An 18,013-nucleotide genomic window follows, 5' to 3' on the forward strand; every position below is an offset into this window, starting at 1 on the left:
ATGAAAAATATGTCATAATTTACTCTCCCTCAAGTTGTTTCAAACCTGCATTAATTTCCTTTTTCTGCTGAACACAAAAGAAGATATTTTGAATTTGGTTTTAGTAGTTATTTCTAGATCTGGCAACAGTTCTCTCTTAGCTGAACTATTCTTGATCACTTTATTTCCCTTAGATGTCATATCCTCTTTTTTATTTTGTTTTTTGCCAGTGTCTGGGTCATTTTAAGAATAAATGCAATGCATGACTTACAATGCACTATGTATGATGATGGTTAATTTTATTGATTGTGTTTTCATCAGTTGTGAGTGACATTAACCTTGCTGCTAACGATTTTTTTTTCAGTAGGCCTATAACATAAAAGTGATCCTGTCCATAGGTAAAATATAAAGGTCGAAATTTAAAGAATGAGATCAAGAATATAATCAGATAGAAAATCTCACCTAAAGTTTCCTTGATAGTGGTAAATACAGCTTATGATATCCACTCCAGTTGTGTAACCAGCACCTGCAGATGAGGAATCAGGGAACAAAACACCAGTGTGAAGGAGTGTTAATCCTATTAAAAATACGTGTTTTTTTTATCTTTTAGAAATATATATATATTGTTTGTTTACTAGTGAAAGTGCCCACATCTCTGTGTTATTCTCAGTCTGTGATCTTCATGTTTGATGTCTCGGTTCCCTCCTTCAATGTATCTGAGGGTCTGATTCCTCATCTTCATTCAGGTGAAAATATAGCACTTCTCCACAACAACACATTATTTTAGGACTCGTTCTTGTCTGGAACACAGGACTGAAACTGTTTGTAATGATCCCGCTCAAAGAAACAGCTAATAATAACTTCACGTGACCATCGCGGCATCCATGGAAATATAGCCTACATAGAAACATTAATTTTAATCATAAAGAGATAACACGATATAAGTTCTTACTTTGGGTTGTTGACAATTAATAACTTCATAGCTGCTGCCAAACGTAACGTAAGACATAGCTTTCTTTCCTAACGTAAACAATATCATTATTGATACTTTATAAGCATTATTTTTAACTGTCTATGGTTTAGTCAAGTCTGCCACTTACCAGCCAATCAAAAAAAGAACTTGGCTTCACAATAGCCAATCAGAAAATAGCACTATTGTATCTGGGTAAGATTTAACGCAACAACCAATAAAAAAAAGTATATCTGCTTGATATTGAAATCAAGAATTGTATATAAATCGTGGCAACAAAATAAAAAAAAATACATTCACAGAAAACACCTTACTTCCATGGCGAACAATGAAGTGAATATATTGTCTGATATTTTATTAATAGGCCCACATAAAGTCTGTAATTCAAGCACGTATACTGCGTTAGACCACCATCTAGTGTCCAAACTAGGAATTCACTATTCAAAGAATGTTCATTAAATGCTTTTAATGCCATTTATCGCATGAACACACACACACATCTTTCAAGCTATGGAGTGGTTTAGCAAATTACAGAATTTTAGCTCTGACGTGTACAAAACATTTACATGACAGAAAGCTTCAAGATCTAAGCACGAAACAAAAGACAAATGCAATATTGTACCAGCAGCAACACCTGGTATCAGAAGTGCAGCTGATTCAGTGTCTGCGTCAAACTGATATGGAAGAGAAGACATTGTTTAATAAACTTGTTGTTCTTGTTTTTTCATATTTGTCATTACTTGGAAAATTTGAGACCAGAAGTGAAACCACTGAGAACCCAATCTCAAGTTACCTCATCAGTATGAAGATTTTATCAAACAAGCAATCAGGAAGAATGTGTCACAGTGTGTGTTTTTTTTTTTTTTTTTTTTTTTTTTTTTTTAAAGAAAATAGAAGAGTAGGATCACGTAGATTATGTGCCGGTCGGCATGACAGGAATAAATAAATTTTAATCTTAAAAAGTAGCAGATCCAATTTTTTAAAAAGAAATAAAATAAAAAATGTTTTAGATGTACATTACATTAAAGCGAGGGGTAATTTATTTCATGATCTACTTTTTAGTGATTATTATTTTGTGACAAATATTGATATTGTATGGATAAATTTAGCCTTCTGACTCTTAAAGCCTCCAAACTAATTCAGACATTTACATTTATTTACATGTGGCTTGATCTGTTGGTGGATAAACAGGTTCTGCATGAGTGTGTGGTAGTCTTTCATGGAATTCAATTTTACTTTTGCTTTAAACAAAAAAATGTAAATACTGAAAAACATGCTGAAATTCATCAGTGACTACTTCTGACAAAAGCATACAGTGCTGCTCAAAGGAAAAACACTAGTTGCAGATTTTCAACATATTTTGCATAGGGCTGTCAAATGATTAATCGTGATTAATCACATCCAAAATAAAAGTTTTTGTTTACATGATATATGTGGGTAAACTGTATATAATTATTTTATATATATAAATACACACACATGCTTGTATATATTAAGCAAATATTTCCATGTATATACTGTATATATAGATTTATATATAAATGATATTATATATAAATATAGATATTTAATATATAAATATTTTTTTCTTAAATATACATGCATATGTGTGTATTTATATACATAGAAAATAATTATACACAGTTTACCCACATATATCATGTAAACAAAAACTTTTATTTTGGATGTGATTAATCATTTGACAGCCCTAATTTTGCAATAAGAATCTGTCCAGAGATAGACGGCCTTACCTTAAATTTAGTAATATTTTACAGAGTCGGCATTGTTATAATTGGTCATAACTTTTTCCATGATAACATGACACACGTAAATAGAAAGAAAAAATAAATTCATACAGGTTTGAAACAACTTGAGGGCGAGTAAATTAAGACGACACTATAGTACACTACATTATAATAAAACCCGCAACATTAATGATAGCATTATAAATGAATCTAACATCTAGAAGGATTGAGTTATATATTCACACAGAATAAATCAAGCAAGTAATGTGATATATTTGCTTAATCAAGCAACTCTAATTTGTGTTTTTTATTGTATCCATTACTTGTTATAGAACGTTATGCATTAATTGTGAAAAACCATAAAGCAAATGACACTGCTATTCATTTTCTCCAATTATTCTTTCTACTATATGATAATTTGCGGTGGAATCTTCTTTAAAAAGTGTAAGATATTTTTCAGATATATTTTATATATTTTAGTGTTAAAATTATTTATAACTCCATGATTTACTCTATTTTTTTCTGATAACCCACAGAAATATTTTAAAGACACACAGATTCCAGTCTTTATGAATGAATCATGCTTTTAATATTTATCATTAACATTCAAAGATTTTTTCAAGTACATTGTTTCAGTAAAGAAAAAAGAGTTTACGCGGGATTCTCCTCAAGACACTTTTCCCTTGAATGATGTAAACATATGAAAAATAGAAAGGAAATATTCAGTGCAATATTCAAACAATATGTCTTACAACACAGCTTATTAAATACCCTTAAGCCAAAAAAATAAAAAATAAAAATAAAACTAAAAACACAAAAAAAAGCTAAACGGACCAAACTGAGTATTAAAGAGAAAACTATCATCTCTATAAATCAGTGACAATATTCTAACATGCGTACCAGCAAAATACCAAAACAATCAAACTCACCAATCACAGCTGAACATACATCATTAATAAAACTTAAAGAGACTAAAAAAACTAAAAACTATCCTCATGCCAACAGATAAAATGAAAGAATGAATCTCATGAAATGTTACTGATGTTTGTTCTCCACTTCATGTTACTCATTTTGCACATTTCAATGTTGAAGATGTATATGAAGACTCACAAAACAAATAAAGCATTGTTTTATCAAGTACCAGTAAAAACACATTTGTGTTCATTTTGCAGAAACATTCCTCTATCAAATATATTTCAAGTTTAAGAGTACCAACGTTTCACATACGAGTCCAGTTACAGGCACTGAACCAACTTTAAAATAAAACCGTGCTATACCAAGCTTATTAAGGTTTAAGCAGGGTTTGGATCCAGTGCAGAAACATGTCACAAAATATCTGATATGTCAAACTAGAGCAGCATTAAAGTGCAAATGACAAGAAGCAGAGATACTGTCTCTGTGTGTCTGTATCAGTACATCAGCTTTAATAAACAAGAGAAACATCAAGCTCTCGCTGATCGCTGGAAACTGTTGCTCTGTTTCTTACATCATAGTTCAATATTATATTTATATTATGCAATATTATATTATTTTTAAGGTGCCGACCACTGAAACCCCGACACCGTTTCAGTGGATCGTCTCTCCATCGTTTCCTAATTCTCCTTAGCAAATACATTAGAAATGTAGTTACACTGTCGATTTTTTTGTCTCTTCCTGTGTCATAAGTTTGTTCTGTTCTTCTGTAATTGTTATCTCCTGTAAGAAAACACAGATTCACAATGTGAATTCAGAGTGAAAATCTGTATTGACTATGACAATAACATTGCAGTTGTAGGCATATACTAGCCTTGCTAACGTCAGATCACGTCTCATTGACCACATGTTAATTTTCTCGTATTTGAGGCGTGGTTTAAGAATGCCCAGAGCCGTTTATTGGGCGCTACGAATGTCTATCAAATGTGCCTGTACGTGGGTCAATCGGGTCAATGATATCAGATGACGTATGTAGAGCGACGCAAAGTAGACGATGGGTCCGAGATTTATTTGCGTTCTAAACTACTTAGTACAATATCTTAAGTCTGCATCGAAAGGTAACTCCGCGTCTGCTGCCATGTTTGATCTATAGGTATAAACAAACTGCTTCAGTGTGTCGCATAGACGTCATCATCATCTTGCTGCTCCTTCCCCGTTCTGTGATTGATCCACTCGCTGAGGCAAAAATTTGGTCCATGGTGTCCTGGAGCGTGAATAAAATCGCGCGGCAAAAAGGCATTATGGGGAAACCCAGGCTAGGCATACACCCAAAACAACAGCAATCGCAACATGGCGGTGTTTGCGATAGAGGCAGAGCTGCGTCCCAATTCGCATACTATCCGTCCTAAATAGTATTCGAAAACAGAATTAGTACGTCCCAAACCGTAGTATGTTGAAATGAGTGTTTCAAAGATACCCGGATGGTCTACTTTTTCCGGTCAGAATCCGAAGTGTAGATCGATGCACACTCTAACGGCTGATATTGCCCACAAACCATTGCGCGTTGGACGAGGATTCGGTTAGAACTACAAACACGAGTAAAAAGTGTTAAAAAACTACAGACACGTCGACGATACGGAGGACGCGCCAGCCGATTTGCTACTTATCGGTTATGCGCATGTGCAGAGTTACATTTTTTTTATTTTATTTTTTTTTACAAAAGGTACATTTTCCTGTTATAATGTATAATTTCCCTTTAAAAATGCTTACTATCATATGAATATTTGTACGGTCAGCCAGCTGAAAAAGAATAACTTAAAGTTTTAGTACTATGAGGAAAGGTGTACTTTGACAAGTCAAAGATGAATATTTTATGATAATTTTTACTTTTCACATCATTTTAAAAATAAAAACAGTAGTCTACAGTTTACAGTAGCTACTCATAACTTAGAATTGTATCATAATTGTATTTCATACGACTTTAATCGGAATTCTGTGATCAATTCGCGCTACGGTAGCATTTTTCGACAAGGCAGCAAAAATCGAACACCGGTTTCAAGATATGTCTCCTTTATATTGTCATTTTCTGTTCCTCCGGCACTTTGCAAAAACATAGCATTGTTTCTGCAACGACTTTGTTTTATGTGCCGTGAGAAAGTCTCTTCGCGTAAAACACGCGAAATCCGATCAGAGCAGTCAGAAAGAAACAGATTTCCAGAAACGCGAAATTTCAAACCGCATTTTTAGTAAAAATCTAATTTTTGCTGTTCACTTGACCTAATTCACGCACATACATTCATGCACACACATAAGCATGCATACATACATGCACATACATACATTTTGCTGTTTTTATACTTATAATTTATTGAAACAATATGTGCTGAATGTTTGTATTGTGATTTTATATAAAAATTTTGATTGTCTAGTGATGTGTTGGGGATTTTTAACACCATGGGTCTGAGGGAAACGAAATTTCAATCTTCTTTATGTTCTGTACATGGAGTAAGAATTGACAAATAAAAACTGAACTGAACTTAATTCTACTTTCAATCGGATATGCACAAAAATCTGATTTCTGACAGTCTGAACGTGGCCTCATGAGCACAGGGAACAGAACACATAAGCAAACATGGAGACCAAAACACCATAATACTAAAACAACATAACAGAACAGAACTTTTACAACCCCACGTTAAAAAAAAAATTGTAATTATTTAATAACATAAAAATAAATTCATATAACTGTTCTTTTAAGGTATTTTTCCACAGTAAATCTCCCGTTTGTTAAATCAGCTGTATGTAATACTTACATTATCTTCTTTTTTCTTATTTTTTAAGCAGTTGTAAATATTTTTCCTGTCCCACACCGCACCAGCTACAAATCCAGCCAGCAGGACCACAACAGCAGCAGCACATATTCCTGCTACAGCAGTTAGAGACAGACCTGAATCTGGAATAAAGAGAAACAGTCCTCATTAGGAGAGCAAATGATAACGCATCCAGTACTTATAGCTGCAGTTCGCAGTTTTTCCTCTGTTTGAAATCTGCAGTTATCCGCAGAATTACCAACTTTACATGAGTTGTGCCTCGGCATGGCACAGCGCAGATTAGGATGCACAGTATATTTGGCCACCCAAAATTTTGACACAAACAGAAACCGTGTCTGAAGCAACATGTCTGCGGCGTGGACGTATTTCAGTACATCTGATGGTAAGTTCACACCAAACGCGAATATAGTGCCTGGCGTGAATGATTTCAATGTTAAAGACGCGTTTACGCATGTCTAGAGGTTCTGCGGCGCAAATTAGGCCTATGCAAATGATTTTATTTGGTACATTCACGCTTTTGACGCAAAGAGATGAAAATCTTTACATTTGATTAGTTATCATGAAAACAAATCCCAGAGAACGGTTGATTCGCTACCAATGTGTTATTAGACCAAAGGTTCATTTTGCGCCGCAGTTGTCCTTTAACAAGGATTGTGTGACTACATTTAATGCCCTTCCGATATCATCTATAAGACAAACTATAAACTGCACTTAAATAGCACGTTATTAAATAGTATACAGGTAAATAAAATAACTCTTAACATTGTAAAAAAAATAAATAAATCAAACATTAAAAATGTGATTTAAACACGCACACATACATACATAGGCTACATAATATATATATATATATATATATATATATATATATATATATATATATATATATATATATATATATATACAGTATATATATATACAAACAAAATTTTAGGTTATACTATAGTATTTAGTTTAATGACTCACCACAGACAGAAACATTGAAGATCTTTCCACTGCCGCCGATGATCTGTAGTTTAAAAAGTCCAGAGTGTGTGTTTCTGATGTTCATGATGGTCAGAGATCCAGTTTGACGATCCAGTTTCAGTCTGCCTCTGAATCTCACATTACACTGAACATTTGTACAGATCTGACTCTGATCTCCAGTGATTTCAGCGATGACAATGTCACTAAAATACCATTTAATCTTCTCCTGTTGGTTTGTTTGAACACCAGTGTTTAGAGTGACTAAATCTCCCCCCTTCACTGAAACTGACACGATGTCATAAACACCAAACACACCTAAGAAACAGTAAACATAAGCCAAACAAAAACAGACAAAAGTGCTTTGATTCAAATATAGCCTCGCTTTTCTATACATTGCAACATTTAACTCACACAACCAAGTATTTATGGACTCAAAACGAATATTATTGACAATACATCGTTGTTATGGTTAACCCGGAAGAGAGTGTTGTAAACAAAGTCTTACCATGGTCGAGAAAAAACAAGATCACTAAGAACACACAAATGAAAAGCTTCATTTTCACTACAAAAATGACACATTTTGATCCATAAAAGTGTTCCGTTCTTCTGCTTTCATCATTCGTCTTTTTAATGATCTGATATTTAAACGTCGGAGCTTGTGTGTCGAGCAAAAATGGGCGTGCGTGCCAGATGAAGCTGCGATCAGCTGCGAGCGGAGGTCTGCGTTCTTTTTAAATCACGTGACTATCCGGTTTCGTTTCCGGATAAACGGGGTTTGAAACTCGCGCCACCTTCTGGGTGTTGCAGGAGTAGCAGAAGCAGGTCTAGTAGTGTCAGACTCAGAGAGTCAGATAAATATCATTGCCATTGTTGTTATTGTGTCGTGTTAGCGCCATATATTATCAAATCAGGTTAGAATACTTTTGGATTTTTTTTTGCGACTCTTCATTTGTCCTGGTAATGGAGCCAGCAAGAAAAAGAGGAGGTCCTCCACGGGGCTCAACAGCAGCATCAGTGTCCTCATTTAAACCAGCTGGCACTGGCATTTTTATGTTCCCCTGGATCCACTGTTCTCTGTGAAAGGTTCCCTGGAAACCTCCTCTCCAGGTTTTGTTGAAAAACAGGAATCGTCTAAACCCCAGCACACTTGAGACATTTTTTGTTTCTCAATAAACATCTATTGTAACCCTTCCTTCTCCCACCCCAATCTGCAGTCCCATAAAAATAACAATGGACTCAAACTAGTAACAGTTCACAGCACAAAACACACCAGAAATAAGTCTTTTTCCAGACTATTCTGTGCAGTTTACTTTATTAAACTCCCTCCATTCACTGCACTCAACACAGTGTTATACTGTCACTATCCAAACATTTTATGAATAATTAATGAACTATGTGTGTGACAGTTGTATCTGCACAAGTAAATTCAGACAGAGAAAGACACATATTTCATTTGATACCCATCTTCCATGTCTTTTATCATATTTATCCTCTGTAATTCATATTTTGACCAATTAATAAGCACATGTTCTATACAGTCTCAGATATTTGGGACTGATCACAAAACCCAGTTAGATGTTTCCCCATTATATGAAGAGTGCTATTTAATTTAGTATGTCCTATTCTTAATCTGGTTATAGTTTCTTTTCTCCTGTTTCCTCTTTTTTTTTGTCTTCCTTTTTAATTCTTGGTCCCACCTTTGTTGCCCTTATTTGTTCTTCTGCTTTAATGGCGTCGGAGTGAAAGAAAGACGGAGACGACGAATACAAGGGGTGCTTCTCATTTCTTATTTGTGCATCCTCGTTTCCTTCCCTTGCTACCTTTCCTTGCGTCTCAGCTCCACCCCTTGTAGGACACGAGGGAGGGAAGTGAGGAAAGGAAAGGAGGACAGAGGAATCGAATAAAAGCTTTTTCATATACATTGGAGTACTTGATCACTCGAGCGTCTCTCCACAGTGTCATCAGCAGCGCTAAAAGGATCTGCCCTTATGATGTTGAAGTTTGGTTATTTAATAAATTCATAATAAATAATAATAAAGATAGGCTATACTGTTGAAATATCTGAGATGTGTGGTTTATATAAACTGCAAAGGTAAAGTATAAATTAAAATGATTGTGACCGATGTGAAGGGGGAGGAGAATTGACACGTGCGTCACGTTTAGTGAATATAACAGTTCCGCATAGGATGCACCTGTGTATCCTCGCTTATGACTCCTCAGGAAGCCTCCTATCTCCTACGGTGCAATTAGAGCATTGAGATGTCCTTCAAGATGGCTGAGCTCGATCGGTTTCCGGGTCATAGGAGGGAGGACGGAGGAGCGAGGAGACGAGGAGGGATATTGAGAAGCACCCAAGGGGCGGCGGTGAATGTGACGTAGGCTATAACTATACTAACGTGCACATACTGCATACTGGATCTGATCCTAGAGCTCATACGGGCTCTGATGAAAAACTAATAGGGGGAGGTCACTGTGGACTGTCTCTAATATAGTCTGAGGAAGATCCAACCCCTAAGGGTTGTCCAAAGCGTGGTTATACCTTCATTAATGCTCAGATAGATATAACACATCCTCACTGCATTGTAGAAGAAGGTGATGTACATCAAAGTGTGAGTCATTACATGAGGTTTAATTAGGTATGAGGCATGATACAGGTGAGGTCACATCGATCGTTGGTTATATGCCATAATAATAGTACACAAGACAGTAAACCACCACGTTATCAAATAGCGCTTCACTGGTTTCCCTCAGAGATGACTGCAGCTGGAGAATTGAGATGTATAGATTCCACTGTCGCGTTTGTTGTAAAATAAATCAACAGCGCATTAATTTTAATGGACGAACAGAAAACTGCAATCAAGGCATTTGTCGATCGGAAAGATATTTTTGCCGTCCTTCCTACATGATTCGGCAAAAGTGTAACTTATCAGCTGGCTCCGACGGTCGCTAAGAAGATGGGACGTAATGAAAAGCCTGTGGTCGTTGTGGTTTCTCCTTTGGTCGCACTCATGGAGGAGTAAGTAAAAGAAGCAACACTCGTTATTTTACTCCTAAAATAAGTAAGTTCTGTTGACAACTGTATGCAAAGTAGTTGAATTACTGCGTTGCTCTGATTGGTTGTAGGTTTACCGACTGTTCGGTTAAGACACGCCTCATAATCAAAGCCCTATGGAGCCGTTTCAGTATGACGAAGTCAGGCTACATGTGGCCATATTCCTTTTGGAGGTCGTTAAATCTCCTTATCAGCCCCGTAACACGACACCGTTTCATTTGGGATGTTAGTTTTGGAGTTTCATAAACCTTTGTATATAATGAATAATTAGTGTCGAGACCCTACGTCACTCAGCCCATTTACATTTCACAGGTATTGGTACCGAGTCCGACCTCTGAAATCTTGGAATAGATCTTTTTCCATCATTTCCAAATTCTCTTCAGTGCCCATTTCAATGTATCGAAATTATGACGTTACATTTTTTTATTGGGAGCCTCGGCCTGAGTCTGATTTAAGGAGGTCCCATCTGCCCCAAAGGAATGTCATTGGGATCAGGTGATGGGTCATCATCCCCCTCCTGTAAGAAAACACAGACTCACAGGTCAAAGTGATGAGGAGGATTGTTACACAAACACACAAACACTACAGACATGGAATTGTTTTATATAGAGGTTTGTGATTCCTAAATATTGTTAAACCGCATCAAACTGTCATCTCCTGTGCTTCGTTAATACAAAATTGAAGTATTATGATTTCGATCACATCTAAAATGCTTAAAGCTACACTGTGTGATTTTTACCCCATCTAGTGGTGAAAAGGTATATGACCATCCAGTGAATATTAGTTTCTGTTCCTCTCAATTCCGATTTCGTTTTAACTGGCCAATGTAGTCCAAGATTAACATGGCTTCCAGTTCGACCTCGTCCATGAGTGTTAACTCAGACGTAAACACGAAAGGCGAAGCTTGAATTAATGGATATGTCCCTCTTTGGCTAATGTACTTTCAAGATGGAGGGGCAACATGGCGACCGACATTAGAACCCCTTTCCCGTAAGTATTTTCAATGGCATATTATACACTCACGAGAATACTTTATTACTTGAACGAAGTAAATATACATTAATGAGCACATATATTTTTGAAAGAACTGTGTTTTTTAGCTAAGAATAAACTAAAACAGTTACACAGTGTAGCTTTAAAGCAGTTTTTTTTTTACCTTAACTGAATAGCACGTTATTGCAATGGTTATATGACGATTTTCGGGTTGAATGTTGGGCGTTTCAAACTTACAAAGTTCTCAATGCTTCGTTTTGCATGTATGGACCATCATTATGTTACTGTGTTCAACATGACATCATGCCTTTTGCGTAAACATACACGCCACTTTCGAGTCAAGTGCCGTGTTATCTCTACGCATTTTGTGCTATCCGTGTATGTCTACGCCATTAACGTTCGTGTCATTCCGCGTGTACAATGTCGAGTCATAAATGCCATTAACCCCAGTGACGGTTAGGTTTAGGGACGGGGTTGAGGTAAGTCATATATTTATATAACGTTAAGTCAATGGCGTTCATAAACACGCTGAAAAGCGATTATGCGTCTTGATAGCACGCCAAAAATGGAAATACGAATTGGCGTGTCATACACACGTTACTTCATGAGATCAGCCTGCTGTGTTAGTGTGGGGCTATTTTGAGCCTTGTTAGTGGTATAAATTAGCGATTTCTTTTTACTTAGTAAATGCCCCCAGTACTAGCGTGTACGCTAAACAGTTTTTAGAGCTAAAACTCTTTACATTTGATTATCATGAAAACAAATCTCAGAGAACGGTCGACTAGATACCGATGTGTAATTAGACCAAAGGTTCATTTTGCGCCGCAGTTCTCCTTTAAATCAGCTAATTGTAATAATTACGTTCTGCTGTACTGGTGTATAGATCTTGTGGCGATAGTAAATCACAGCAGCAGCTGCAGAAACCAGCAGAACTACAACAACTATTCCTACTACAGCAGCTGGAGACCGACCGGAACCTGGAACATCTACAGACAGACAGACAATACATACACCCAGTATTTAACAATATCTTTGACTCATATTTACATATCTTTCATATGTTACGGTTGTGATGTAATGCAGCTATGTTGGTTCTGCTGTTGTTGCTGCTGTCTCCTTCTCCTTTAGGATTGGTCCTGGATCTAACAACATGCTGATGGTGATTGGATCAGAGGAGAGGCCCGGACCATAAATTCCCTGGAATACCACTAGAGGGGGCGCTCTGCCATTGTTTGCAACTGAGGTTGTACTGTGTGTTTGCTCTCTGTGAAAATGTAGCCCAATCATGTGATTAATGTGCTCTTGTATGGTTATTGATCCTGAGTGATTTGTATCAAAACGCCAGTGTTGATGATCTCATCTGTATGCATCTGATTATTTGAGAAGCCGTAGGGGGTGAGTGCCATGTTTCTTTTGTAGGCCGAAAGGTCGTTGTTTTTCTTCTGTTTATTGTTAGTTAAGGAGGTAGGGTATCCCATTGTATGTTTTCTTTTCTTTTCTTTTAATTCATAGGTAAGGTAGTTTCTTTGGGGAAAGTTAGTTCTGTTTGGTTTATTATTTTGGCATTAGCTCACCCCTGAAGATCTTGCTTCTAATCTTTTTCCTGTTTGTTTTCTTTGTTAATTTATTTTCAAGATATTGTTTTGGTGAATGATAAGCAATGCTGCTTTTAAAACAAATCCAGAATGGTAATAAATTCAAGCTAACTGAAGGAATCGCTGTTGGTGTTTATGTTACTGTCTGACCTAGACCAGGGACCGTAACACATATCTTATACCTTATCTTATACACATATCATATCACATACCTTATACCTTACACCTTTCTGGTCATCGGTTGTATGATATTGATTTAACTATAAACGAACAGTATTTATTTTGTTTTACCTCTTGTAACCACAGCCACAACATGAGGTAAACGATATAAATACTGTTGGTTTTCTCACACAAACCGCTCGTTTCGTGTCTTAGGCCATTAATGTGTACTTACATTTACAAGTCATTAAATCATGTTTAATCTGGACTTCTCTGTGCATGCTCTTTGAGGTGGTGACCATAGACCTCCATTATATGACTGACAGACAAGAACAGTTTGACCTAAAAATATCAAAATTGAAAATACTGAAATAAAGACACCTACATCTTGGATGCCCTTGAGGTAAGATAAAACATACCCAAAATTAATTTCAAAGTGAACTATCCCTTTAAAAACAGCAGTTAAAATCACTAATAAAGAAAACAATATTTACTGAAAAACTGCATTTTTCTAGTTAATACCATTAGCCAAAGTGTCATTGAGTTAAAAAGTCCATTGCCCAAAAGTTATTGGGTTGATTTAAAAATATTGAACTGTTTTTTTTTTCTTCAAAAGAAAATGCAATTAATGACTATATACACTCACCAATGACAGCCAGATTGAATCTCTTCACTCTAGTGATGCTGAAGCTGCTGTTGATGATGTTGCTGTAGTTTATATTCTCCAGAGTGTGTGTTTCTGATGTTCATGATGGTCAGAGATCCAGTCTGATTATCCAGCTTCAGTCTGTCTCTGAATCTCTCGTCTCCATCTTCACACTGAACATCTGTACAGGTTTTATTTGGATCTCCAGTGATTTCAGCAATGAGAATGCCATTAAAATACCACATCATCACATCATTTGGTTTTCTTGCTACAGGAGGATCAAAAGTGACGGATTCTCCCTTGTTTCTCTTCACTTCATCTATTTCAGCAGCAGAAACACCTGAAACACAAAGCAACAGACGGTTAAAGTTCTTTAGATGAAAACAACAAATGCCACAACATCAGAGAACGAATGAAACTGCATAAGCCCGTCTTAACTTTCGATCTGAAAAGAAACTATTTGTTTTGTACTAAAACCCATTTTACATAACTTACATCAAATCCTCATTTAAACAGATAATAACAGAAGCTGATGAGATGATTATATGTTGTCATATCCCTCTGAGCTCAACTGCAGCTTCAACTGTTAAAACTAACAACTTGCCAATGGAAAATGAGATCTGAATACTGTAAGTTTTATAGCTGGAATAACCGAATATCATTGGCAAAAACATCAAGCAAATTAACAAGTTTAAACATATAAACTGCATTTCAACTCACCATGAACAGAAACACTGAAGATATTTCCACTGATTCTGCTGCTGATTATCTTCAGTTCATAAAGTCCAGAGTGTGTGTTTATGATATTCATGATGGTCAGAGATCCAGTCTGATGATCCAGCTTCAGTCTGTCTCTGAATCTCTCAGTGCCTTCATTACACTGAACATCTGTACAGGACTTACTGAGATCTCCATTGATTTGAGCTATACGAGTGTCATTAAAATACCATTTAATATCTTCTTGTTGGATTGTTTGAACACCAGTGTATAGAGTGACTGAATCTCCCTCCATCACTGACACTTCATCTGATCCGACACTGAAAACACCTGGAGAAGAAATGATCAGTTTTTTTCTACAATGTATTTGTAAACCCGCTGTTTGAATCTCTCATGCTTTTTTGTCCTGGTATCCTTCGGCTAGCGTTACATGCTATAATTCATTCAAGTGCTATTAAACCATTCAAGCGCGGATGAACAATTCTGTGTTGTAGAACAGCTCTGGTTGAAGAGATGATGCTTTTTTAGTCGGGTAGGATCTGTGATCTCTGACCCAGTTTGTTCACTGACTGCCATGACTGTGATCTATGATATGCTGTGTTTTCAGCCAACGTAGGTAAATATCCCCCCCCCCCCCCCCCCGAAAAAAAAAGTTCACTTACCCCAAGATTATCTGTGATAGACTTTGTTTCAGCAGTTGTGTAATGCTTTTAAACAAGTATACTAGGCTACTTCTATGCTACACAATTATTAGCTAACAGTTTTTATTTTTCCACTTCAAAATCATTTCATGCTAAATAAAATCACTGTTAAAAACGTTGTCGTGCCTGTTCTGTGAATGACTCAGCTAAACAATCCAATAAGAGACCAACTACCATGATTTTAATAATGTCGAATTAAAACGTCAACAAATGTATAAAACTGATCAGAGATTCAGCCCCGACAAAAAGAAGTGAGAACCATGTGGTGCGTATAAACTTTTTTTTTTAATAAAAAAAATATGTGCTGAAAATAAAAGTTTGAAATGATTTAATAAAGTGAATAAATTGTGTTTTTGTGGTAGGCTCAGTTGTGCCGTCCAAGGACAGCATGAGAAACTATTTACACAGTCTATGACGAGAAAGCACAAATGGCGCATGCTGCTGCAACGCAAACGGAGTAACCCGTGTGACAGAGGGGTCACTATGAGGCGCCGGACTGGACAAAAGCGAAGCGAACTGCGCGAGAGAGGCCGAGCGTTTTCAGTGCGCGCGCGTGCGAGAGAGACCGAGCAGTGCGCGCGAGAAAGGCCGAGCGTTTCAGTGCGCGCGAGAGAGACCGAGCAGTGCGCGCGAGAGAGGCCGAGCGTTTCAGTGCGCGCGAGAGAGACCGAGCAGTGTGTGAGCGCGAGAGAGGCCGAGCGTTTCAGTGCGCGAGAGAGAGGCCGAGCGTTTCAGCGCGCGAGAGAGACCGAGTGTGTGCGGGCATTAGTACGTAGCCTAATTAATTGTACATTATATAATTACTATATAAGAGGCATGGAAGTTCGATTTATGGACAACAATAATCAGTACAAACGTCTTTTTTAACTAGTGTTTAATTAACATAAATAATTATATATAGATAATTTATAATAAAGCAGATACACTTTCATACGGAGGATTAAATAAGATTTATGTAGCCAGTAAGATTTCATAACTAATCACTGAACCATAACCAGATTTTTCGTTTCTTGGGCGTCAAATAAAATAAGAATGACTCTGAATTGTATTCACCAAATGTTGTCTGTGCAAGTGTTTCCATGAGAGCATCAAATAAGATAATGGCATCTGTGAGAAAGATGGTTAAATCTGCAAGAGACAACCGTGTCAATTTACTATTCAAAATAAAGTGATTTCAGCCGAAATTACCTGTGTTGTTCTATTTGTATTGGCCCCTGAATGTTGTTCCATGGCTCACGAAGGTACCTGCTGATACTCTAACTCATAATTTTTAACATTATTGCGCTTAAAAATTCAATATGTTTTAGAGACTCATGTTAATTTATAATAATAGCCTATATATGTCATGCATGGCTTATTGGATGGTAATAGAAAACGTTGCTTTTTTTAGCATCAAAGTACTTTACCATACTTTGATGATGTAATTCTGTATTTATTTTTTTAACAGTAAATTGACACGGTTGTCTTTAGTGTGATATAGCAACAACACAACAATTTCATAAAATAGAAATTTTAACGAATATTTAATTAAAAATCCAATTAAAATTAACTGGTGTAGTGTTTCTGTGCATCGGTGTCTTTTGTGTCCATGTATTTGTGTATTCGTGCTTGTCAAATAATGTTAAACGTTTTGTTAAAGATTATAACATCTTTGACAAAAAAACAACGAAAAAAACAACAACAACACTTTAACATTTCCTGTAGCTATAGGCCTACAAGTCAGGGCAGTTAGATATTTTGCTGTATTCTCTTTAAAGGCAGTCTTTGCAGATTTAATCATCTTTCGCACAGATGCCATTATCCTATTGATTTGGTGCTCTCATGGAAACACTTGCACAGACAACATCCCGATTTTGGTGAATACAATTCAGAGTCATTGTTATTTTTATTTGACGCCCAAGAAACGAAAAATCTGGTTATGGTTCAGTGATTAGTTATGAAATCTTATTGGCTACATAAATTCAATCTTATTTAATCCTCCTTATGAACGTTTATCTGCTCGAATTATTTATGTTAACTAAACACTATAAGACGTTTGTACTGATTATTGTTGTCCATAAATCGAACTTCCATGCCTCTTATATAGTAAATATATAATGTACAATTAATTAGGCTACGTACTAATGCCCGCACACACGCGGTCTCTCTCGCGCGCACTGAAACGCTCGGCCTCTCTCGCGCGCAAACACTCGGCCTTTCTCGCGCGCACTGAAACGCTCGTTCTCTCTCGCGCAGTTCGCTTCGCTTTTGTCCAGTCCGGCGCCTCATAGGTCACAGAAAACAGCGGAAGAGCGATTGGAACAAATAAAGTTCTTACCTTTGTCAAGTATCAACATTATCGAAAACAAATTAGTTATCACGACGTAGGCTACAGTGTTATCAACACTGAGCCTCCCAGACACCATCAATACATTTGAGATCAGTTCGGTCTCATCTGTCAATCACTTTCAGCTCAGCCTATAGCGAGAATTATCATTAAACCTCCCAAAATGCAATGACGTTGATGTATTTAAAGGGATATTTCATCCAAAAATTAAATATCGTCCCGATGAAAATATACATCAAGTGGACGACAGCTAACATTAAACAACACATCAATTATGAATCAATTATTTTTTTTCAATTCTTAAAACTATGACCAGTCGGAAAAAATAAATATATATATATATATATATATATATATATATATATATATATATATATATATATATTACAGATATATTTTATATTTATATTATATATTTATA

General features: G+C 36.3%; 1 protein-coding gene and 1 pseudogene across 3 annotated transcripts; both read right to left on the bottom strand.

The window, feature by feature from the left end:
- Positions 1-3,260: 3,260 nt before the first annotated feature.
- On the bottom strand, positions 3,261-9,191 carry LOC148995736 (uncharacterized). 2 transcript variants are annotated; one of them, XM_089121655.1, is made up of 4 exons: positions 7,909-9,191; positions 7,404-7,718; positions 6,420-6,559; positions 3,261-4,389 (listed from the first exon to the last, which is right to left on the bottom strand). In XM_089121655.1, the coding sequence occupies exons 1-4, from the start codon at positions 7,958-7,960 to the stop codon at positions 4,321-4,323; spliced, it is 576 nt and encodes a 191-aa protein (XP_088977781.1). In that variant the 5' UTR covers positions 7,961-9,191; the 3' UTR covers positions 3,261-4,320. The 2 variants fall into 2 exon arrangements, with proteins under 2 accessions (XP_088977781.1, XP_088977780.1); XM_089121654.1 differs by lacking the exon at positions 7,909-9,191 and having other exon boundaries at positions 7,404-7,902.
- Positions 9,192-10,011: 820 nt separating this feature from the next.
- On the bottom strand, positions 10,012-17,728 carry LOC120486627 (uncharacterized; annotated as a pseudogene). The gene is made up of 5 exons (XR_016146912.1): positions 17,584-17,728; positions 14,569-14,895; positions 13,849-14,188; positions 13,438-13,544; positions 10,012-10,972 (listed from the first exon to the last, which is right to left on the bottom strand). The product of XR_016146912.1 is annotated as an uncharacterized LOC120486627 (transcript).
- Between the last annotated feature and the right edge of the window lie 285 nt (positions 17,729-18,013).

Source organism: Pimephales promelas, chromosome 2, assembly GCF_988280905.1.
Source record: "Pimephales promelas chromosome 2, fPimPro1.hap1.1, whole genome shotgun sequence".
In the NCBI taxonomy this organism is placed as follows: Eukaryota; Metazoa; Chordata; class Actinopteri; order Cypriniformes; family Leuciscidae; genus Pimephales; species Pimephales promelas.